This window comes from Rattus rattus, chromosome 8 (assembly GCF_011064425.1).
Source record: "Rattus rattus isolate New Zealand chromosome 8, Rrattus_CSIRO_v1, whole genome shotgun sequence".
Classification (NCBI taxonomy): Eukaryota; Metazoa; Chordata; class Mammalia; order Rodentia; family Muridae; genus Rattus; species Rattus rattus.
The window spans coordinates 11663144-11688445 of record NC_046161.1 but is presented as its reverse complement, the minus strand read 5'-3'; the positions used below and the strand labels follow the sequence as shown (position 1 = coordinate 11688445).

Here is a 25302-nt window from a genome sequence, read left to right as displayed (position 1 = left end):
GTTTCCTTTCCTCTGCTGCTGCCAGCAGCCATGCATGTGATGGCTCCCCTGCCTTCATTCCCTGCACCTCCTCCCCTGTCTCTTAGATTTCTGTGGTTGTGGGGTCAGCATACAGTTTTATGACATGTTTCCTTCAGCTGGACAGACCGTTTGCAGGTACGGAAGTCAGCACTGAGAGCACATGGTCAGGACCCCTCCCTCTGCAGGCTGGGCTTGTCTGTAATTTCACACCCTTCCTTCTTAGACAATGACCCCAAGGACACACATTCACTCACTCTTTCGGCTTTTTTCTGTGGAGGAAATGGCCCTCAGAGAATGAGCAAACAAATCAATAAATCTTCTGTTTTGTGCAGTGCTGAGTATGTTGTCTGTGTACAGTAGTAAATCTTCACTGGATGACATGGTCCCACGGTGGGCTCCAAAGGGAGGTGGTGCCTGGGGCTTGATAACTACGCAGGAAGGCAAAGGCATGTGGCAGAACAGAAACCTCTGGGATTCTCTCCTAGTCCTTTTACGAGACTGCCTCTCCTTTCACACCCAGAATAATGGGTTTACCTTAAAGCCTGGTTATCTTTTTCTCTGTTTTTTTTCCTCAATTTTAAATTTTTTATTCTTTAATTTTTGAGACAGGGTCTCACTATGTACTCCTGACGTATAATGCGAGCCACCATGCTCAGCTATACACGGTTATCATAAACTATTTCAGCATATGAACCTTGCTGGTCCCCTAGCATCATATATCATTGTCCTCATCTCTGGAATATGTTTCATTTTCATACCATAATAAATCCTAAAGCTGGTCATCCACAAGCTAAATAAGAAATCTGGCATCAGCCCAAACTATTCTAAGGCTAAACCATTACACAGAGGATTGAGAAAATCAATATTGATCCTATCTACAGAAAACTTCATCTGATGCTTCCAAAGTGAAGAAGATAAACTTTGACCCAAAAAGTAGGTATGACCTACCATCATGTTCCTGTTTTGAGCCATGTCTCCAAAATGGCTGCTAAAGTCGTCCCTTCTCATTTTGATAAATGCGCTGTCTACTTTCTTTCCCCTAGAGGAACATTGCACAACTGTGTTGTGAGGTGAAGAGCCCATTTGGTGTTGCATATTTACTGGAAGGTTGCTTATATGCATCCCCCCCTTTCCAAATGTCTGGTGTGACATTGTATTACGGTGTTAGGTCTACATTTAACCACATTTTAACCAGTATGAGGACCCATCTTCCCATCCCAGCAGGGTGATGCTTTCTGGCCCTGGGTGGATTTCCACCTTCACACACAGGAAGTGTTGCTCACAGATTCCTGTAGCTCAGTGCTGAAAGTGACAGACAGGTGGGACTTGGTTGTACCTTTGGACCCAGGAACGCATTCAGTCAAAGGCCTGTTTTATCATCTGAAGAGGGTACGGTCTCCTGACACAGCTGTGAGGAAGCTGCTAACGATGGGAAGGAAGATGCTTGAAACTCCAGCCTGTTTTCAGTAGACACATTAAATACCAGGGGATTCCTTCTGCCAAATGCCTGGTGTTCTGGCTTGGCACTCCCAGCCTGTAATGATTTCTTTTAATGTGATGAGAGGTATAATTTTAACTTCCTTTTTATAACACTCCTTTATACAGGAAAATAAGCCAGTGGGTACCAGCATCTTACAGCTTGTGGTGACAGACAGAGACTCCTTTCACAATGGGCCTCCCTTTTCCTTCTCTATTTTGTCGGGAAATGAAGATGAGGAGTTCATGCTGGACTCCCATGGGATCCTTCGGTCAGCAGTGGTCTTCCGTCACATGGAGTCCCCAGAATACCTACTGTGCATCCAGGTACAGCTCTGCTGTCTGTCCGCACTGGGTGCTGCTTTCTTCCATGTCTGTCCTTCTGCCTTTTGGTTGGTTTTTTCCCCTTTGTTCACTAAGTCAGCATATCTCATGATAGTGAAGGAAAGTTCCTCTTCTAACCCCGAATTCCATTTCTTACCAAAAAGATAGCTTCTGTATATGAAATGCATGTAAAACTAAGCAGGAAAGAAGAGTGATCAATGCTCAGCATGGACGTTTCTTGGCTGAAGAGGTTGTTCTTGGGGGGTGAAGAGTTGGGGGAGATGTCAGTGTGTACGGTAGTAAGTCCTGGGGTTCCAACTGACTCCTACCTGTGCTTCCGGTGTGCTAACTGGTGTCTGCCACTCCTCACTGAGGGAGGATGTCAATCACTGTCAGAAAAGACTTGGCCGTGGCATGGCCTCTGCTAGAAATCCCTTCCCCCAGTGAACCAGGGACTCAGATGACACTGGCTTCCCTGTACCCCAATCTTTCAAGTTCAATGACCTGTGTGACAGACAAAAAAAAAAAAACAGCACAAGGAATGCAAAAATGACAGGTGAGCAAAGGTCAGGAAAAGGAGCTGTCACCGATCAAAACCATGGAGTTTCTGTGACTTTGCCTATGGCAAGATTTCCAATTCAGCCATAAGACTGGATGATGTTTCAACCCACTGTCAGCCACAGAAAGATGCCTGGCCACTGTGAAGGGTGGCTCATGGTGGCACCGTGAGTCTCCGTACTCACACAGTGTTGAACTAATTGTCATCTTTAGATGAGCAAAAGCTTGTCCTCTTCTATTCCCAAACTAATTAGAAAATACTGGTTCTGAGTGCATCTGTGACCTCTCCAGTAGAGACCCTTTGTCCAAGTATTTAAATAATGTCATATCACAGACATAAACTCCAGGCACAAGGGGAATTTTTAATGTCGTCTTAGATCCCTAGCGGAGTTCTCTGCACAACCTATCCATCCTCTAGAGAGTACACATCACACCTCCCACAGTAAGCCTTCTGCTTCCCTCAGAGGAAACACCCACTTTCGCTGGTACAGAGTCACTGTCCCGCCACCTTCTGTCCAATGACTCATGCCCCTCTGATACTTCTCTGTCCTGTAGCATGGGGGTGGGAAACCTCTAGCAGACCTGTGAAATTCAAACGCATCAGTATCGTTTGAGGTATCCACAGTTTGACATCAAGCTCAACCTAATTCGCCAAGCTCCCTTCCACTTTCGGGAGTCTCCATTTCAGGATCTCTTGATGCTCATGTCACAAATAACAGTAACCATATGCACAATTACATGCTAAGGATTCCTATGGGTGACACCTGGGCTTTTAATTCTCACGAGAACCCCAAGGGCCAATATTATTGTCATGCTCATGGTAAGGGTGCAAAAGCTTAGAGAATTCACATAGCTTACTCAAAACCACAAATGGACTGTGTACAATGCTGAGATACAAAAGGAAGCCTGGCTTCCCATAACTGTCTGCACTTGAGGACACAGGTCCTATGCTCTAGCTCTGTCAGCAGGGTCACTGGATCCCTGTGAATCTGGTCCACAAGGACCTGACTTTATTCTGGAACATGACACCACTGACTCCTTCACCAGGCATGATGGTTGTTCATTAAAGGTCTGTCCTCACAGTGACCATGCCATCAGTCCCTCTTTTAAGAGAGAAAGGGGTTTTTCAAGCTGCCTACTTCCCCTCTGGTGCATCATCTTTTGTACTCTAAAGCTTACTATGATGTAATTCTCATTTAACTAATGGCATTTGTTCTGTGTGCCAAAATATGTCCCCTGGTCCTGGCAAAAGGAAAGAATCCAACAGAAAATAAAGATTCTCTCTCTGAATGGGAACATCATTTAAGAGAGATTTTCCTCTGCTTTCTGTCCAAAATGAAAACAAAGCAAGTTTGCTGTGGGCGTGCTGTGTCTTGTAGTACTCATGACCCACCCCCACTGGCTTTATTGTGTTAACACATTTTCTTGCCCATAATACAGTACCCAGAGAATGACTGAAGGTGATAAGCCACTCCTACCTAAATGCCCATCCTCAACGAGTTTCGGAATAATGACAAGGGATGAAGGAGGACTTGAATCTGATAGAAGACGCAGACACTGTCACAGGGTGATGTTTTAATTATTATTAACTCCTTGTTTGTCCTCTTCTTGTTGTCCCCAGGCAAAAGACTCAGGAAAACCACAGCAAGTTTCCCACACCTACATCCGTGTCCGGGTCATTGAGGAAAGCACCCACAAACCCACAGCCATCCCTCTGGAAATTTTCATCGTCACCATGGAGGATGATTTTCCTGGTGGGGTCATTGGAAAAATCCACGCCACGGATCAGGACATGTATGATGTGCTGACGTTTGCCCTGAAATCAGAACAGAAGAGTCTGTTCAAAGTGAACAGTCACGATGGAAAAATCATTGCTCTGGGAGGCCTGGACAGTGGGAAGTATGTCCTGAATGTGTCTGTGAGTGATGGCCGCTTCCAAGTGCCCATCGATGTCGTTGTACACGTGGAGCAACTGGTGCACGAGATGCTGCAAAACACCGTCACAATTCGCTTTGAGAATGTGTCTCCCGAGGACTTCGTGGGGCTGCACATGCACGGCTTCCGGCGCATTCTGCGGAATGCGGTCCTCACCCAGAAGCAGGACAGCCTGCGCATCATCAGCATCCAACCCGTGGTGGGCACTAACCAGCTGGACATGCTGTTTGCTGTGGAGATGCACAGCAGCGAGTTCTACAAACCAGCCTACCTGATCCAGAAGTTGTCCAACGCCAGGAGACACCTGGAGAACGTCATGCATATAGCAGCCATCTTGGAAAAGAACTGCTCGGGATTGGACTGTCAGGAGCAGCACTGTGAGCAGGGCTTGTCACTGGATTCCCACGCACTCATGACCTACAGCACGGCTCGCATCAGCTTCGTGTGTCCACGTTTCTATAGGAACGTGCGCTGCACATGTAATGGTAGGTTCAGCTAAATGGATCTCTTCCTACATTGGTTATTTTTATCATGGCTGCTACCTGACAAAAGCACCCGGAGAAGGTCAGAGTTTGAAGGGGTAGTCTGTCCTTGCAGGGAAGTCATAGTAGTGGGAAGTTGATGCATTTGGTTTCATATGTACCTGGAGTCATAAAGCAAAGAGTGAGGAATACTAGTGCCCCACTATTTCCCTTTATTTTATTCAGTCCAGGGCCCCAGACCATCAGGTGATGCTGCATGCATTCACAGTGGGTCTTCCTGATCAATTAAACGTTTCCAGGAACAACTCTACCGATACACTCATGGGTACTTCTGTGATGACGCTAAAACTAATAGAGCAGACAATAAAGATTAATCCTCATACTTCCTAACTCTGAAATGCCACTTTTGCATTCATTCAACTAAATAGTAATGCTCACATGCCCAATTTCTAGGATGGATGCCGGGGATGTAGAAGAAGCAGGAAATATGACCGGTTGGCCATCACAGTCATGGGGCTTTGCCTTAGTCTGTGAGGGACAGCCACTTCCAAGTGCCCGTCAGTGTCATTGTGCGTGTGGAGCTGCTGGTGCCCGAAATGTAGCACACCAATGTTCCACTTGCTTTGATCTTATTTGGAGTGTAAGGCCCTGCAGCAGGCTCAGTGAGAGGCAGCAACCTGTAGGCTGAGATTAACTCAGGTAGGGATGAGAGAAGGACTTGCCTGAGGAGAGAAAAGCTTAAAGGATGAGAGAGGAACCCACCCCCAGTGAAAATGAAAGCTCTTCTTTCGCTGGTAGGAAGTGGCAGCCATGACAAATGAGACCAGAGAGGGCTATGTACAACCAAGACTATTAGCTAGGATGAAGAATTAGAAATGACCCTGGGGTAGCAGGAGCTGTGGACTGATAAGAAGGAAAAAGGTGATGGGGTAGTTGACATCCTTTACAAAGGGTGCAGAGTGGACAGGCGAGAGCCTGCTGATGGGACAGGAGTTAGGAAGCTGTAGTAGAGGGTAACAGCAGCACATTTGACTCCATAAAAAACAGGCCAGATGTCTGAGAGCACAGTCAAGGCGCAGGCTGACCTCAGAGCTGCAGAGACGAAGCTTCCTGTTTGTCATTGAACCTTGACCTTGGCTGGTCAAAGGTCATAACTGTACAGTCACAGGCCCCCAGTAATCAGTGAGAAGAATTGCTCTCTCTGCCCTTCTTTTCTCTCTTTGACTTGGGAACCATAAATTTACAGCCCTGCTCTAAGAAAAGCATACGGGAGTTACTCTATCCAACGCAAACTTGGTCCACAGAGACTGTGGCCAGAAGGGATGCCATTTATAAACCGTCCCTGTCGTAGCTGAGAACAGGCAGCAACTCTGCCCTCTTTTTTTGAGGCAGGATTTTGGTTGCAGTTTAGAAAACGCGCTTATCAAAGGGAAGACCTAGGGACCTCAACCCCCTGCAGGAGGCACTTTGTCTGCATCAGAGCTTCCTAGAAGAAGAGGCGTTTGCCCTCTGGTACTAGTGACTTTGGTTTGCATTTTCATCAAGTGGACGGCAGAGAGGGCCAGACCTGTGACATATGCACCTTAGTTGCAAAGTAATTCAGCACAAGCACGATAGGTGAAATGCATTTCTGGCAGATGCCACCATGAACAATTTATGAATGCCAGCTGTCCGGGCCTTGTCTAGATGTCCTTTGCAGACAAACTGATTTATGCACCAAAGCTGTGCTAGAGAAGCCATGTAGTGATTCACAGCAGGGTTCAGGAGGAGTTCAGGATAGGACAGGGCAAACTCTGCAGGGGAAACTATAGAATCGCATCAATCCTTGTACCCTGAGAACTCAGAGAAAATAAAAATACTTCGAGGCAGCAATGTTCTAGACAGTGAGGATTCCAAACGCAAAGCGCACAGCGTCTTCCAGAACCAGTGACGCTGAGCTGGCTTGCAAGCCCCTCCCTGCTGTAAGAAGCTCAGGGAGAGAAAACAGCATCCCCCCTGCAGCCAAGGGCGCCTTTTGTGATGTGGGGGCTTTGCAGATGCTAATGTGAGTTCAAGAGAAGTGAGCGAGCTGGCTTAGCAGTGTCTTTACGGGGGAAAAACATTGTGGATTCTTATTTATTTACCTGTTTGATTGCTTATTATTTTAGTGCAAAGACTTGCTCTGTGGCTTGTATATTATTCTGGAATTCTAAATGCAGTGTTTCAAGGTAATTTCCCTACCCAGGATTTTTATATTCCCCTTAAATTCTACTCTCAGTAAATCTAGGATGCTGTGATTGCTGTGATTCGACCCTTGGATAGGCAAGAAGAACCCTTCTGCGTATGTATTAAACCTCGCTCTACTGAAACTAAGGAAAGTCCTCAGTTTTAAATCATCCTTCTAAAAAGCAGTAGTAAAGAGAGCTGAATATATTATCTGGCCCAACCTCAACTTCAGCACACAACGCAAGGATAACCTCATGTGTCCCACCCAGGATCACAGTGAGACTGCGTGCTGGTTCAGTACAAAGATCAGGAACTGTATCCCGTGTGTCAAAGGCTTGGTTTCTGCTGGTAGAATTTTTTTTAATGTGTGTGAAATGTGTATATTTTGTACATGAATTTACACATTTGTGTGTATGCCCACATATGGTAAACAGATGCCAGAGATCTTTCTCTATCTCTCTGCACTTTATATATTGAGGCAGGATCTCAATATATATACATTCATATGTATATACATATGTATACACACACACACATACACATATACAACTTAACTAATCTACCTGGCAAGCTTGTTTCTGTCATTCCATGTCACTGCATTCCGTACTGTGGCATTGTTTTGTGGGTTTGGGGGATCTGAATTCAGTCCCTCCTGTTTCCATGGAAAGTTCTTTATCCTTGGCCCCACTGATGTGCTTTGGAGTAGTGAATGGACCATGTGGGCTCTAGAATCATCTGTGAATTAGTCCAGTGTTGAATGCATGGTTGAACCGTCTGTTAGAAGGTAGCTGTAATGGATAAGATGGTCAGTGCGGCACACCTTTGAAGAGAGTACCTCGTTCTTTAAGACTTCTCTGTGTCTCTCTGTCTCCTGGGTGCTGTGGAGAGCAGCCCTGCTCCACTGTTGTCTTCCACTGTAATGTTCCGCTTTACCTCAGGCAGTGGAGACAGCTGACAGAGCATCAAAGGCTTTGAAACCAGGAACCAGAACCAAACATTTCAGCTAGAGCTCCATTCACTCAGGTATTTTGTCAAAGTAACCAAAAAAAAAAAAAACAAAAACAAAAACAAAAAACGAGGGGTGTACATCTACTTTGTAATCGCAAGGTCCCTCCTTTTTATGAAAGTCACTCACTTAACCTTATGTCCTGGCAGAATGGTCTGTCAGAGTAGCGTGGTCCCAGGAAGAGAGATCTCTCAGACACAGTTTGTAACCGCCTTGCTTCAAGTTCCAAGCCTCACACTCAGGCCTGGGAAATGGGAAAAATGCTTGGGTTACACGACTTTATCAACACTTGTCCCTCTGTTGCTGAGGCAGGAAACCAAACATGGAGGAATGTCACAAGTAGAAGAAGAATCAAGTCTCCTTCAGGCTCCGGGACAAGCTATTGTCCCTCTCAGTTCCTCCAAAGTGTCCTTTAAGTAAGAATAAAGGAAGGTAAAATGGGAGCAGGTGCTATTAACGCAGCTTTTCATTTCTTAGAAACCAAGGACACTGAATTTGACAGACATCCCTCTCCCCAACACACACGCACAGAGAGAGAGAGAGAGAGAGAGAGACAGAGAGAGAGAGAGAGAGAGAGAGAGAGAGAGAGAGAGAGAGAGACTAACTCCCACACTACTGTGGCTGTTCTGTTTATCCTGGGAGGCTGACAGATCCATTAAATGGTCTTTCCCAACACTTGGTGGAATAATTAACGTGATAAATGAATGTAGTGATCATTTGGGGCTATATAGTGATGTTTATACAGAGTTGGCCTCGGTACTCCACGCCCCCTCCCAACTTCAGGCTCATCTTTTTCTCATGCAGATTTTTGGGTCCAATTATCATCATTAGCATCTTGAACCAAAGTGCTGAGTTGTGCTAACAAGTGAAACCCAACGTGGATCTCACTGCCAAGTAAGCTCATTAAGTCCCAGGCACCATGAAACAGCTTCTTTTAACAGAATTAAAGAGATGCAGGGTTCTGATGTCCTGAGATGACTCTCTGTGAACTCCCGAGTAGTCAATGAGCACTGTCACGCCAGTCAGGAAGTCTGACAGCAAGTTTAATGGGGAGTGATAGATGTCACAGACCTCTCATGGGTAAGCAAAAGCAAGGAACGTCAAAACAACTCAGGAGACTATACTGATTATCCTCAGTTTAAATTTTTCATTAGCCGCTCAAAAAATATGAAATAGAAATATATCAAAAAGGACATGCTTGTCTAGAATAGGCTCCCGAGGTAACCATCAGCATTTAAAGCCAGTGTATTTACAGAAGCCATGGCAGCAGCAGTGGCTGCCTATTTGGCATATTTATTCAAATAAGAAACAAAGGATGAAAAGTAGAGGGCTGTTAAATGCATGGGATGTTTCTGTGAATGACACTGCTACATAGATGAGAGGGACAGTGGCCATGCCCTCCATCAGCAAGGGAGGACAGACACTCCCCGCCCTGGAGAGCAGCACCTAGGCACTGAAGGTGGTGATGTCATCCGTGGTAGGGATGGGTAACCTGAGGAGTTCCCTCACCTCATCTCCATTGGGATAACCCCTGAAATGAATTCACGAAGAGCAATTATGAGTGTGTAGGCGGGGTTTATGAAGAAGGATTTGACGTGGATCTTAAGCTCGCGGATTAGTAGAGAGGCACACAAGAAGAGAGTGAGAGCCGAAAGCTTAGGTGCGGGCTTCACAAAGGACAGTCAGTCACTTTTTCTTATCTTTCTTACGATCATAAACAGAATTTGAGTTTTTGAAGTTAGTGTGGTTGAAAGACTGCTTAAGGAATTTAAAGAGATAACAGGGTGGTTCTTGAGGCTTATCTGACAGGATTGCAGTTACTTAGATAAAACTCTAGATCCCAAAGACGCAGGAAATTGAGGTGTCCTCGCATGCCATAAGCAAAGTCAATCTGCTCGTTTGGGAGATTCTTAATAAATATGCAGAAGAGGGCACAACCCTCTAGAGGTCATAGGTACTCAGGCCTTAAGCTTAGTTTATTTTAATATTCTTAAAAGAAATAATGTCTCTACGCAGACAGTCTCTACAGTGGTTATTGCTTGTGCTAGAATTTTTGATTGTTACCTGGCAAGAGGCTTTAACCAGACTCTGGACTGAAAGGTTTCTTTTTCATCCAAGGCCCTTTTCATTCTCCCGTCTTTCTGTCCTGCCTCACTGGGACCTGAGCAGGTCTGGCAGGACGCCTAGAGTTAGGTAGGAGGCCACAGGGGAGGGTTCCAAATGAAGACTGAGAGCCAAGGCATGGAAATGAAGAAGTGTACAGTTCACCCACAGATCGCAGCAGGGATAGACAAAGAATTAATACTTGTTGGTCTATAACCAGTTTCCGATTCCATTTCATACTATTAGAATTACACTGAACACTCTCTGTGACCCTATAAAGGAGTTAACATCAACTTTCTTCAAAACTTGAAGAAACCAAACCTTGGAAACCTCAGCTGACAGGCACACAGCTGCAGATCTCATAAATGGCTGAACCAAGATGATTCCGATCTGATCATCTTACTGGAAGTGTTTGTTAGCTGTAGTACCTCTTTACCTCTGTGTGACTGTGGAAGGAACTTGGAGGCCACCCAGCCCAGCCTCCCACCACCACAGACATCCTGTCTGCTTCATCCCTGGTATGGAAATTCAGCTAAAGTTTTAGGATGAGCCCAGGGTCTCTCCAGATGATTAAACGCCACTACACCCAAGTCCATTTTATTACATCACACAGCTTCAGCCTTTATACACTCAGAGCCTGGCCGGTTCATTCCTCCTGTACAGCCTGCTAAGGAGAATGATTATGATTCCTCTGGTCCTCTTTTCTCAGCCAAACACCAGTGTTCCTTGCTCCTTGACATAAACAATTGCATACCACCAAGATCAAGAGAGTGCATAATTGGGGCACAGAGGAGATATAAAGGAGGAAAGTGTCGATTTTAGCTGGAGGAATTCAAAAAAGAAAAATATATATACTGAAAGCAGTGAAGTTTGTAATTGTGGGATTTCGCCAATCAGAAATACATGTTGAGCAAAGAAAGCAGTGAAGAGAAAAGGCTGCAGCTTTGGGCTGGGTGTGAAGATGCGTGGTGAAGTAGACTGACAAAGGCTTTATCCCATGAAGCCTAAAACAGCATCGTGTTGTCAAGAGGGTAGCAGAGCTTGTCTGGGCAGGATGGGGAGGAGTGAGAACAGTTCTTGGAGTAGGCACTGCAGGACAGGGAAGGAGAACCTGTTGGGAGATGGAGGGGGTGATGCATTCTTAAAGTTTAATAAAATAAATGAGGAATTCTGAGGTAGTATAACACATGAAACTTGGCTCTGAGATTTTCTTATAAGTAGATAAAAACTTGAATTAGGTTTGCTCTCTGGCTTGAGTTTGTCGGTGCTAATTGTCTGAGGGCATTCTATCCATACACAATGGCTCCCGGGGAGATGTCTTGAACAGAACCAAGCCTGGCCGTGGGTGATGTAATACGCAAAAGATAGCTAAGCCCAGCATTCTACTGCCTGGACATGTCTCTGCTTCTGGAAGAGCCACATAGACTGCCTCAAATCTGGATTCTCCAGGGAATATATCCCGTATCTGTTTGCAGGCCGTGAATCAGGAAGGCTTCTCACTGACTTGCACGGCATTTACCCAGACACAGCATCTCAGCAAAGCATGTGGTTTTTGGACCAGGAGACTTAGCATTAGTTATTGGATTCTTCAACATAATGAGACAGCGACATAAATCAAGGAATGGACTCCGCTCAAAGTGGCAGCTTCATAATCACAGCTAGATGCTGATGTATTAGCCACTGGCGCAGACATAATCCCAAGGGGTGCAGGAATACTGCGGCGATGAAGAGAGTCGTAAATATGGAAGCAAGACCTTCCAAAAGTCTCCAGGGAACCACGCTTTGCCCTGCACACAAGTACAGAGGCTTCAGCTCAGGTGGCTCTTCTGTCGTCAGTGCCGTAGAAAGCAACCAGAAGTTTCCACCTGAAGACCAAGTGGAAAACATGCAAAGAGCAGACAGACACATCCTCTGTGCATTTCTCCAGTGTATCAAGAATGCCAACAATTGAGGTAGGGAAGTTATGGCTGCACCTTAAGAGGTGGTGGTGTTGGAGGAGGAGAAGAAGAAGGAGAAGAAGGATGAGGAGAAATAGGAGGTGGAGAAGAAGGAGGAAGAGGAGGAGGATGAAAAAGAGACCACAGATATGTCTGAGGTGGAAAAGGCAGGAGACTGTACCTGAGGTAGGAAACGTTACGGGACTGTGCATGGCATAGATAAGGTACAGTGTGCCTGAGTGTACGTGGTGTAGGCTGTATTTGATGTGGAGAATGTGAGAGAATTATGTCTGAAGAAAACAAGGTGGGGGGTTGTACCGGAGGTGGAGAGAATGAGGAATCATGCCTGAGACCTTGAAGGAGAGGGGCTATGCCTAAGGCAGAGATGATGGGTTGTGTCTGAGGGGGAGAAGTTCTGGGAGGACTCTACCTAAGATGAAAAAAATATTGGCTGTGGAGCGGAGTTGGAGGTAAGGGACTGTACACAGGTGAGAGAAGACAAGGTAGGAGGCTCTGCTTGGAGTGGGGACAGAAGCATAGACACAGCTACATGAGTGAGCCATGTGTATTGCACGTCCAATACACATCCCTGAACTCACAATCTCCCATGTCTGAGCTTACAAATCTGACTCAAATCAGGCAGCAGGTAGAAGGATCAGGTCTCTGCCATCTTGACAGGTTGTGTTAGCCTCGCCAGTTTTACAGCCTGGTTCAAAGTTTTCCTTACAACTATCTCCTCAGGCACTGGCCCATTCAGTTTTCACAATACTCTGAAGAATCTTTGTCTTGATTCTCTGAAAGGCGGTCATGATCCAGAGAAGCTAAGTGACATGTTTAAGGCCATGGAGTAAATACATTAAATTAGTAGCCAGATCCGTAGCTTGTCAATAGGATCGGGACGCTTTCCTGTCACGCTTCCTCGGGGGACCTGGAATCAGTGATTGGAGCTTATTCTTCTCTTCATGTTGTGACAGAGGCCACTACTGCCTGCTCTTGCACTGGTATACGACAAATGGACTCATTTGGCTTGATGGAGGGGGAGCCCTTCATGTTCCCTCCTCACTGATGGATGCCTGGAGATGCACAGTCTGCAGGTCTATGCCTCCACTCCCTGAGCTGTCACGGAGCACAGCACAAGTTCATTAAACCTGGATTATTTAATGATAGTTAATAAGATAAACTTCCTCCCAGAAGCCAACAGGAGTTGACACTGTCATCTCTTAACTGGTACTCAGGAGCTGATGAGGCACTTTCTGCCACCAGAGAGTGGGTCTTTAAGGCTCTTAACAATAATAGGTGTGCACAGTTGCCTGAGACAGAATCTTATAAACATGGGATTTCTAAAATCAGGTTAACCCCTCAGCACCCACACAAGGCAGTGTGCATTCTGTGTACCTAGAAAACGTTTGACCTCTGTGGAAAAGAACATCTATCCCCAAAGTATCCCCAGGCCATAGACCTGGGTCCATCAGAGGCCTAGGAGTACATGGCTTCATTCAGGATCAACATCTGAAGCTATGGCCTTCAGACAACATATACTTCAGAAAGGACCCAATGTCTATGACACTTTACAAGGAGCGAAGATTTACTATATTAGATATGGAGACTCATCTGTTTGGGAGGAAGCTGCTTCTGAGTGATTTTATTAGTTTACTCGGAATAAACTTGCTGACCCAAGGTACGTATAAAATGCAGACTGGCCTGCAGGCTCAGATTTGCTGGTGTAGTTCTTTCAGCTGCAGGAGAGTGAGCCTCAGAGCTGAGCTCGCTGACAGGCAGCTGGATGGACTAGTGTTTATGGCTCAGCACATCCCAGGCTGGACTGAAGGTAGAAGACTCCTGCAGCTATCCACAGCAGCCAGACTCACATTCCTGACCCACAAGAGTCTCCTTCACAATAGAGGGGTTATCAAAAAACAAAGGGAAGAAGAACTGGTCGAAGTCACAGGCCGATAGAATGAGAACATTATTATATACTGAATGTTGTTGTCCACTTTATGATTCACTCGTAATATCTGTATTGCTGTTGTTCAGACACACTCATACTGCATTGTCCCTAGTGGGGACTGGATCTAAAAAACTTCATTAATTGGTAGCTGTGGCTAAATTATGTACCTTTTGGTATAGTGTGACACAAAGTCCCAAGAAGAAAAAGAGACGTGGGCTTGAGATCCAACTGCTGGTAAGTGAATTTGTGCTCTAACTCAAAGTCAGAGATTCAACAGACCCAGTGATAAGTTCTATGCCGGTTATCGTGCTGAGTGTGGTTACGAAAGGCCAGACATGAATCAAATGCAGAAACCCCTCAGTGCTGAATTGTCTCAGAAATATAGTGTTAACTTTCACTAGATACACACAAAAATGTTTAGTTTTATTTTTTAATATTATCACACTTTCTGTGGGAATACATACTATTACTGTCACACATCTAAACTTACTTAACCATCCTTTCTTCTTAGAAATGGTGGCTTTTCAATTAAGGTTTTGAGAATGTAGGATTTCTTAGCACTGTAGCAGTTACATAAAACCAGAACGGACAATGAATAATGTCTATAGTGTTACGTCAAAGTTGCAGTGACACGTGGATGGGATCCTTAGGTTTACTGAGATAGAAAAATAAAAAGGAAGGTTAGTCAAGAGCAACAGATTTCTGTACATAAACTACTGGAAGTTACTGCTAGCGGGAAGGGTCTAGCCAGGTAAACCAGAAACTATGTCTGGTGATAAGAAGCTGTGTGGTATGGGCCCATTGCTACACCCACACCCACGTGCTTGTGCTTAGCTTCAGGGTCGCGTGCCTTTCAGCATAGCCTAACTATTGTTCAACACTAAGAAGGACCCTAGAGGAGTGTAAGTCATCATTACCTGAGTCAAAGATGCCAAGATGCTCACAGTGCGGCAGAGCCAGCTGGTGACAGTGTGAGTTGGCTGTGAACAACAGTTGAGTCATGCACAAAGCTGCGCTGTCGCCATGGTTGGCTCATTCCTATTGCTCAGACGATCTCACCCTTTCAATCTAGAGTTAGAACATCCTCTTCCTGATGAATAGGTCTAATGTTCTCCCAGGAGACAGAACATCCCTCTTATGGGACATTCCCGGCTCTCACATACCTGTCAAAACAGTGACCTGATATGTAATATATGTGTGTGTTTCATGTCTGTGGATATTGTTTTCTGCCATCTCTGTAGGCCCTTACTTGTTAGCTCATAGGTCTCCGTTACCTTATTAAATTAATATTTTTAATTCAGTGAGTTACTATTTGTTGAATGACTTTGCCTAAAGTTATTTTAAAACTGTTCACCAGAGCTCCTCGAAGTGGCTTACGAGATGGTCAACTATCGGATAACATTCTACCATTACTGAAAAATATATGGAAAGAATAAAGGGTTAGCATGTACCAGACCTTAGGATGTGTTTTGGGATGTTGGATCTCATAGAATCACTGGTAGAGCTTGTCCTAAATATCCCGTTCAAAATTCCTTCACATCCCAGCCTGAGAGCGGGACCAATGTCAAGAATGACTTTTGCAAGTCAACTGTAGCTAATGGCAAAGTGGAATTTATGAATCCTGAGTTTGCTAGTACTGGCAAGATGGCTTCTCTTCTAGATTACAGATCAAAAAAGAAAATATTTCTAGGTAGTTAGCACCACATTCCTGCTTTCTCTCGAACAAAGAGATGGAGCAGTCCTTAATGACCAGGAAGGCATCACAGAGAAGAGTGGGACCAAGGGCCAGCTCCTGCCAATAAAGGGAGAAGATGAAGTCCTCTGTGTTCCTCATTCACAGGGAAGGCCACTCCAGTAAGAACACTGACCCACTGAGGAAAGTGCCATTTTGTTTGAGGCTTAATTTTAGTTGATGCGCTGTTTCAAGAGTCCTTTGCCACTTAAACTCTTGCCAGGTGAAAAGGTCCTAAATATATTTGAAATACCCAGGATGCTTGAAAAGCATTCTGCTTTCAATGAGGCCATACCTGGCTTCATGCTGCTGCTGACCTAATTCACCTGGGTCCTTGCCTGCTTTAATCTTCTTCCAGGGATTTCCCTCCTAAGGGATTAAACTTTCATCTAAGCTTGAACCAAGCAAGTGAAATGGACTCCTGACTCAGCCAAGGATAATTCTGCTTTTTTTTTTTTTTTTAAGTAGCTGGCAAGGACTCCTCATAGTTAATCGATAAAATACCATGTGGCAAAAAGGATTAGGAAACAAAATGAATTGCGCTTCCATAATTTGGAACTAGACTTACATTTAGGAATATGTACTCACGACCCCTTTACCTGCCCTTCCACATCCCTTCCTCCTCCTCTTCCCTGAAATCAACAGCTAACATCGCTAACATTCTGCCCTCAAGTGTTTCAGAGTGATAAGAGTCTGCAGAAGATAGATAACCCCACGGTGCTTATAAATGACCATTAGGATGTTGGGAACTTGCTTTAGTACTTTCTGACAGAGTCTTGAAGTGATGATGATTCTTTAGCTGAAATTTGCCCAGAGAAAGCTTTGGCATATTTTGGCCTAATAGGATAAGTGCTGGATTTTTCAACACTCTTATCCTACTCAGCCTGGCATTGCAGTGTTGACAGACACAGAGAGCTGTGATGGGCACCGACACCTAGTGATAAGAGACCCAATGCCCATACTCTGGGTGCTCCCTTTGATCACATACAGCCCAGGGCTTGATGATTTTTTATGATCGATAAAATTGATGGCGAATCTCTTTGTTTCTGATCATGTTTCTCTGCCTTTGCCACAGGAGGAGTATGTCCCGGGTCCAACGATCCTTGTGTGGAAAAACCGTGTCCAGAGGACATGCAGTGTGTGGGTTATGAGGCCAGCAGGAGACCATTTCTCTGCCAGTGTCCACCAGGGAAACTCGGAGAGTGCTCAGGTACAGAGTGGTATGGACAGGACAGGGTCGGGGCGCCTACTCCCCAGTGAAGGTTCCTTGAGTTAATGTCTCTGACTAGACCCTTTGGGAAGACACATTTATGTGTACACACTTACCTGCAGAATGGAGCGTGACCAATGTTCACTCTCATGTTGAGCTGGGGCATGCCATAGCCAGTTCATGCTAAGGAGACATGAACACAGGACTCCCTATGTAGAGCGGAGACCATCTCATGTGTCCACAGTCATGTGGCATGGATGCTGAGAGTGAGAAGTTATGGAAGACTGAGTGCTGCTATACAGACAAAGCAGGCCCCCCACCCCCGGGATTAAGATGGCTACATGAATCTGCAGGCAAAAAGGAAAATAAAAACCCAAGCAAAAAGAATGTAGATCTGAGCCAGTCTCAACTTTCCGTAGAAGACCAGCTTTGAACCAAGCAAACCAGCTCTTCCCTGGGAAGTTCTGGCTAACGCCATGTTGCAGAAAACTGAGCTGTTCTCCTCTGCATCTTAAAGAAGAAAAAAAATCAATATTTACTTCATTTTCATTGAAATAACCTTTTCCTTGTAGTCTTCATCCAGTTTTAACATTTTTACTCAGTTTTTTCACTTTATTTCACTGTTTCCCTCTAAAAGTGTCGTCTTCCATTTTCACCCCAGTAGGATCATCTTCTGTGATGTATTTAACATCTAGGCACATTGATACCAATTTTGGAATCCAGGAGATAATTACTATCTCTTGTAAGGCAACCCAATGGCGTGGCTGTGGGTGATGATAAGTGATGGAAGGGATGATAACCGTAGCACTGATAGTGGTGATATGAGTTATCAAGCCTAATGTGGAAAGCACTTTGCTGCACTTGCACTTTCAGAAGTTCAGCTTTTGTGAGACATCCTATTATCAAAATGGTATTCCATCAAGGTAGACGTCCAGCATAGACCTGTCGATGAAATGAAGGGAAAACCTAGAAGCTTGAGGAAGTCACTAAGGTGGCCCTACCCCAGCACACATGCCATGCTCACAGCGTCTCTTTCTGCCAGTTTCTAAACAGAGGATGTTCTATTGCGGTGATGATCACCCATTTGCTGTATTTTCATCCTCTCTGCTTTTCACTCTGCAAAGCTATTGACCTGTTTGCTGCAGTGTAATATTGACAAAAAAATGCCAAGGAATAAAAAAGATGGTTAATTTAGAATCTGGTGAGATGGATTGGGCTATAGTGTCTAGGAAGGATAACTCCTCTTTGAGAAGCCCATAGTCCACAGCCATGCTGTCTAGTGAGACTTACTTTCCTCTGAAAACCCCTTTTCTCCTAACCCTCAAGCTTAAGCCTATGCTTTTCAGAGAGGAGAGAGGAAGCAAGAGACAGAAAGACAGACAGAGGGAGGGGGGAGAGAGAGAGAGAGAGAGAGAGAGAGAGAGAGAGAGAGAGAGACAGAAAGACACAGACACAGACACAGACAGACAGACAGAGAGACAGACAGAGAGACGAGAGTCTGAGAATGTGAGCCTCACAGTTAATGACTGATATTGTGACAGCGTGAGGCTTCCTTTCTTAACCCTTGACACCAGTGGCTTTTGGTATTAGGGTGCCTGGAGAATACAAGTATTCCATGAAAATGACTTCACTGACTTTTCCTTGTTTTATGGGATTGAAACTTCTTCTTTTTAACTTGTTTTGTTTTTTTACTATGAGGGGTTGACTGAGGATCTCATGAAAGGCGAACATGCCACTACTTAGCTGCAGCTCTCCTTTTGCTTTTGCATTTTGAGAATTAGCTAAGCAGGTTGACAATGAACTCACTCTATGATCTAGGGAGACCTTGACTTGAAAGCCGCCTGCAGCAGCCTCTTGCTACTGGAATTACTGCCATGTACTGACCCAGTGAAGCTCTAACATGTCTGAGGGACTGCAAGGGTGCAGAAGAAACCAAAGGATATCCTAATAAATTTGGAAAGAGGGAGCTAAGAATCTAATGATACTAAGAAAGTCCATATTACAGAATTTACCAAGTTGCTCCGAGCACAAGACAAGTGGGATGCTTTCGGTAGCTAACTGGTTAATATTTAAGGATGCGAAACTGTAATCTGGCAAAATCCCAGGGTTCCATCTTTAACTGCTGTGGTCTGCAATCAGCTTTCCTGATGTGTGGGTGGCTGTGTGGGTTCCTGGTCATTGCTGGGTTTTAAAAGAACATTTGTGTTATCGGAACGGTCTTTTCAGGGCACACTTCTCTCAGCTTTGCTGGCAACAGTTACATCAAGTATCGGCTTTCTGAAAACAGCCGAGAAGAGGACTTCAAGCTAGCGCTGCGCCTGAGAACCCTGCAGAGCAATGGGATCATAATGTACACCCGGGCCAACCCCTGCATGATTCTGAAGGTTTGTAAAATGGACGGCTTCCTTCCTTCTGCAGTTTGGCTTTTGTTGTTGTTTCCCATTGTTGTTGAGAAAGTCTTACGTTGAAGGGTAAGGCCACTTCAAACTCAGTCCTGCATCTCAGTGCTGAGATTATGAGCATGGGCACCACACCCTGCCCACAATCATTTTTTAACTGACTATGCTGACAGTTATATTGGGAGAAACTGAAATTACTGTCTTGTGAGTCTAGAAGACCAGACAGGCTTCAGGATAAAAGATAGAGCAACAGGGTTGAAAATCGTGCCAGCATCCTACTTCGTTTTAGTATTTAGTAATATTTAGTATTTCAAAACTCAATGGCAGAGCTTAGATAACTCCCTATAGAAAGGGCTTGAATGTTCACCTCTTTTGTATTCCAATCACTCCACAGGGCATTAGGACTGATGTCTCGATCAATCCCATGACACAAAGCTAATCCTTCAACAGGTTGGCTCTGTCCTTATCCACCGTCTTGCCACGCTCTCTGGCTAGCTGCACTGTTACTAGGGGAGCAAGCAGAAGATCTTGGGCATAAATATTCCACATATCCTTTCACGACTCAAGTCTCTCAATTTTTAAATCATTTCCTGACCTCAGAAGGCCTCCTAAGGCAGCCAGATTTCCTTCAAAATAACTCTGGCATTTGTATGCAGCTGGAGGCACCTAGTGCCTTTGTGATTACACTAAGAATACTAACAGATGTGGCTGCATCTTTCTAATTTTAAATTTAATACAAATCTTCTATGGATGTGTTATCCCCATTTACTTGATCAAGAACAATCCAGAGGGTTTTACATATTCACCCAAGGTTGCTTAGCTACCAAGGGGTAAGGCCCAACCACACATTGTAGTGTATCCCACTCCATGGTCTTCACCTCTCTTTCTTGACACTCCAGCTTATTTTGTCGCAAAGCACATCCGGTACATGTATAGGCCAGACCCAGCTTGATGGGCCTGGGGATGGAGAAGACCACATCCAGCTTTTGGGTATGAGAGCATGAGAGAGCAGGCTTCCCCTGATCTGTGTTTAAGGGGCTTTACATCAGGCTACAGTTGCTCAGGCTCCTTAGAAGACTTCAGAGCCTGCTGAGTGGAAACTGACCAGTCTCTGGCCTTGCCCCTCCTCTTTCAAGCTCTAACAGATTACTGTAACACAAATACTTCCTGTTTCATAATCTCTATACTACGCTGAACTTGAGAGGGAACGGAATATCAGATAAGGATGGCTTGATCCTAAAATGAAACTTGTCATTTTCCCATCCCTGGCCAGTGTGTTACCAGTGCACCACTCTGGGGACAGAAAAAGAATAAACCTCTGAGGTAACACTCACCATGCAGGCATGTGGTACTTCACGAAACAAACACGTTTCTGAAGTTGGAAAACTGAATTCTCAAACATGAATTCCAACAAACAAAGGCTGGTTGCTATCTGAAGGGACCCTCTGTGAAGGCTTTGGAGGTTGTAGACCACCACCGGCCCCTCTCTGTTATTTCTCTCAGGTTGGGTTTGCCCAGAGCAGGTGGCAGCTATATTGACTGGTGACAGAGATTCATCCATGGTGCCAGTCCTGTCCTCTCAGGGGACTTGCTGAACACAGCCTTGTTCAAGATTTGATCTCACTGACTTTAGCCACATTGTGTGCCTTGTGCTTTGCTTCAGTCACCAAACTGAAATGCTTGGCTTAAACTGCACCTCCAGGTTGCCTATATTTTTCCAGGCAGAGCGCATTCTGTAAACATGTATTTAAGACAGTCAGGGTGCAAAGGGCAACTGTTAAAGAGTTGCATGGTGGCCAGAAAAAAAAAAAAAAACAAAACCTTCATGGACTGCAGTGTCACTGTACCCTGGCTGCATTAGAAAGCACTTGCCTTTCTCTCTCCCATTTACTGCCTTAGCTTCTAAAAGAGATTTGAGACTTAGCATAAACATACAAATGCAATAAAAATTAAAGCACCATTGACATGAAAATAAAAGGTTACGATGCAATTAATGAAGCAAAAAATAAAGTAAAATTTCACGATTTTGAAAAAAGTCAGAGAAAATATATTAGTTGTGCACAAACCCAGTTCTGATTTTCCTTGCAGCAAAGCCGTAATATAAGGAGGGGCTGTGCCCCTTTGTGCCTTTTAAGAGCAAAGTGTCAGATTTCCAGAGCAGACATGAAGAAAAATCACAGGAGTTCAAGGGGTTTTTTGGTCAGACTTTTTGGCACCAAGTGGAAAGCAGACAGAAACGTTGGTTGCTACTCTAGAAATATTCCTAAACATAAGAAATATGGAGGCACGTGACATGTTACAGAGTCCTTTAGTCAGATGATTCTCAGACATGGCTTCATATCCCAGGACCAAAAGAAAGGTAAGTTTGTAAGTTGTGTGGGCAGGTCTTACAAACCATGGGCCATGGAAGCTCTCGGCATGCTTTTACATACCATCTATTTCTGATTCCAACTCCTCTCCCTAGAGGCAGGAGTGCGCATGTCTGCCTTTGAGGAGACCGAGACGTGGAGGCATTTGTTGGTTTCTTTAGTAAGTAAAACTATTAGACAGTGCGTGTGGACGTATGACAGGTGAGCAGGTTAGAAGCTCTCCAGGAATTACAAAGAGATCCGAGGGCTGATTGGAACACCCGCCCATTCATTTATTTCCTGATACAATTATTTTTCTTGGAGGTACCCCCCATGTCAGATAAACAGTAAATGGCTTTGAAAATAATTTATTGAAAGGCATCCTTTCCAGAGACTATTGAATGACCCTTGTGGTGATCGATTGGGCTTAATTGAGAGCTTGATTAGATTTAGAAGTACTTGAGGGATGGGTGAGGCACACATATAGATGTGGCTGTGAGAGGGTTCCAGAGGTAACTTACGAAGGAAGGAACCACTTTAAATGTGGGCGTCTGTGTCCCAACTACACGTTCCTTCTGCTTCCTGGCTACCAAGATGAGAGCTGTCCTGCTCCCCACACCCTCCTGAATAGGAAGGGCCTTTAGCCGTGTGGAGTGAGGACTAAATCCTCCTCTGTTCTCTTCTGTAAAAGTCTTGGTCACGGCAAAGATAAAAACCAACTAACAAAGACCTCTGGCTAAGCTATTCTCCACTGAGCCCTACAGTAAGGATACACTGAGGATGCTACACTGCGCCCTACACTAAGGATCCAAAGCAGTGAGACTCGGAATTTAGTAATTTTGACTCAAACTCCTACTTTGAAAACTACTTTTATGGATTCCATTTCCTGTCTCTTAATCCTCTAATCATTGGAAATTGGCCAAAAAGCACACCATTGATTTCATACAGCTCTGAAGATGTACATATTTTATAACGTCGGGGGACATGCCTTTCTCTGAACTGTGCATATCATTGAAAACAATCCCCCATTGCCTGACCAATAAGCCATTTCAACAGCACAGCTACAGACTTCTCACAGCCCAGACACACTTCCACCTCCACTGCCGAGCCTCCTTGCTGGCAGTCTGACTCGAGAACACGTCATCTTCTGCAAAGAAAAATACTTTAGAACTTGGTAGACAGAGAAAAAAATGAACGATCAGAGCACAGTTTCCCAGTGTGAAGATGACTCAGAAACTTCAAAGGGAAGGAAGTGTTGTTTTCATCTCCTGGCATAACAAGCCTACGACAATTAACTTTCCACTGGGTACCTTTGGGCGAACATATTCTAGAATTGTCGTAGCAACAAACCTGATGGTCCAAAATGCTTAGAACCATGATGGTGCACGTGGTGCTTCTTTGGGAAAAGGTGAAATTTGTGGGCACCTGGCTTCTTTCTTTTAGCAATGCTGCCGCTGATATTTTATAATAAGGGGTTGTGGGGAGGGCTTAGCTGTGCTTGGTACTCACAGGGGATAATTCTAGTTCCTTAGTGGCAGAATTTTTACATGTAGGGTACATCAGGCTCATGCCAATTCTTTCTGGTTATTACCCAGAGGCAATTGGTAGTGATACGGGGGGAGCATAAATCAAATAATATGTTAATTAAACACTCTGTTATAGAAACTTACATGAACCGCACGTTCACCAGCAGATTTCTCCATGACTGACTGAGAACAGTGTTTTGTAGCCATGGGGTAAAACAGCAGATGGGCTGTGGCAGGAGACGGTGTCTCCAAAGCCGTATTCTATCCCTTTATTACGTACACTCAAATGCAAATGTGGGTATTATCTATGCATTGTCACTGAGCAAGTTTGCTGTAATTTACAATAGCCATTGAGTCTATTTTGCTCAACAAAAGCAAAAAACAGCAATCGCATATGATTATAGGTGAAAGCCCTCTGAAAACAAACGTTTGCTTTCAGACCTTTCCATCTAAGCACGTGTATTACAGAGCCGTGCATGCGTGTGTGTGTGTGTGTGTGTGTGTGTGTGTGTGTGTGTGTATGCTTTATGTGTGATGTAGCCAGCTATTCTGCTGCAGAAGCTGTGTTACATCTCTGTTCCCCAAACCCAAACCCACCAAGGTAGAGCGGTGCTTTGCATAAAACAGGATGGTACTCCGTGGCGCTGCCTGCTCTCAAAGCACCACTGTTGACCGGCAGGAATGCATGAGCTTGACTTGCAGTGAGAAAACCATGGAATCACAGAGCAGACAGGAGAGCCACTGGATACGGGGACTTTCTGAAACACGACGTTCGTGCGGATGAGTGCTGCAGAAGCCGCTCATTCTCTCACAAGTAAAGCACACCGTGCAAAGACCAGCGAGGCTCATTTCTATAGCTTCTATTCACTTCTTTAGTGGCTGGTGACGTGGAAAGAGTATTCCCGTTGGTCTGCCATTTCCGGCATTTCACAAGTGTTCATGTGTGCTATGCAGATGACATATGCAGATGTCAGGACAGATGGACACACCTGCCCACCCCACCCACCCCCAGCCCAACACAGGACTCCACGAAATTATTTTCTAGATCTAGACCCTTTTGTCTCACAGTGCCCAGCTGTGAGACCCCTGGTGGCCGAATACAAGCTTGTCCATGTGAAGACCTAGCCTCTACCCCTCATACCACATAGCACAGTCCAGAGGGGACCACCAGGGGTCAAAGGCCATCTCCTCAACAGTTGCACTGGGTTTGCACTGATGCTGAAGTCTGCCTGTGCTCTTTGCCAGCTAGGATCTTTGGGTAGTATGGCTTTCTATCCCATGGGCAATGAATGTTACCTGGTGGTAGCCTCCAAGGAATGTGGTAGATGCCCCTTCTAAAGCAGGCAGGTTTCCCTTGTAGTACCCTGTCTCCCCCATAGTACCCTGACCAGGGATTGGAACAGCCCCAAAGTGCAAACAGCTGACCAGAAGGTCCTGTTGTTAAACACTCATAAACTGTAAGCCAAGAGTGCCTGACTCCTAACCAACGCGCCCTAATGTAACTATACGGATGCAGTTTAACAGAATTACATGCTCAAATTGTTAGCAGGTTTTCTGTGATTTTTACTTTGTAACTCAATTGTGCAGTTCTAAACCATGAACTTCATACTTTTATAGATGACAAAACCATGTCACTGTACCACTCAGAACATATGTTTGCATTCTTTCCCAAGCCATGTATGTGGTGGGCTATGAGTTGTTGGACACCCATGAATTTAATATGTGGCTCAAGAAAATTTTCTTCACACAGCGTGTCCCAAGGAAGACAAAAGGCTAGGCACTGCTGCTATAAGCAGTCACCAAGCTTGGGCACTCTGGGAGTGCCTCTTGTCTACATAGTGAACAGTATAGAAACTATGGGTTTAAGGATAACCCCCGTGTTTAATATCTAAATTACACACAAAGCTGGGTACCGGGAAGCCCTTGCTTCTACCTGGCCTCTTGTCTCCCCTACATCACACTTTTGCAAACTTGTTTGGGGAATGTAAGTATATGTGTGTGCAGAGTTAACACGTGACCATGCTCCTGCCAACTAGATTAGTGAACCCCGAAGGGCAGAATAGATTACCTTAGCTTACTGTAAATCACGTAG

The 25302-nt window shown here is 44.9% G+C and overlaps 1 protein-coding gene across 4 annotated transcripts in view; it reads left to right on the top strand.

Moving 5' to 3' along the window:
- The window catches only part of Fat3 (FAT atypical cadherin 3), a 456579-nt gene that overhangs the window by 408450 nt on the left and 22827 nt on the right, over positions 1 to 25302 (top strand). For all 4 annotated transcript variants that reach the window (XM_032911177.1, XM_032911175.1, XM_032911176.1 and 1 more), the window contains 4 exons: positions 1627 to 1824; positions 4001 to 4799; positions 16803 to 16937; positions 19164 to 19321. In XM_032911177.1, coding sequence (XP_032767068.1) covers positions 1627 to 1824; positions 4001 to 4799; positions 16803 to 16937; positions 19164 to 19321 — 1290 coding nt within the window. The remainder of the gene's footprint in view (positions 1 to 1626; positions 1825 to 4000; positions 4800 to 16802; positions 16938 to 19163; positions 19322 to 25302) is intronic.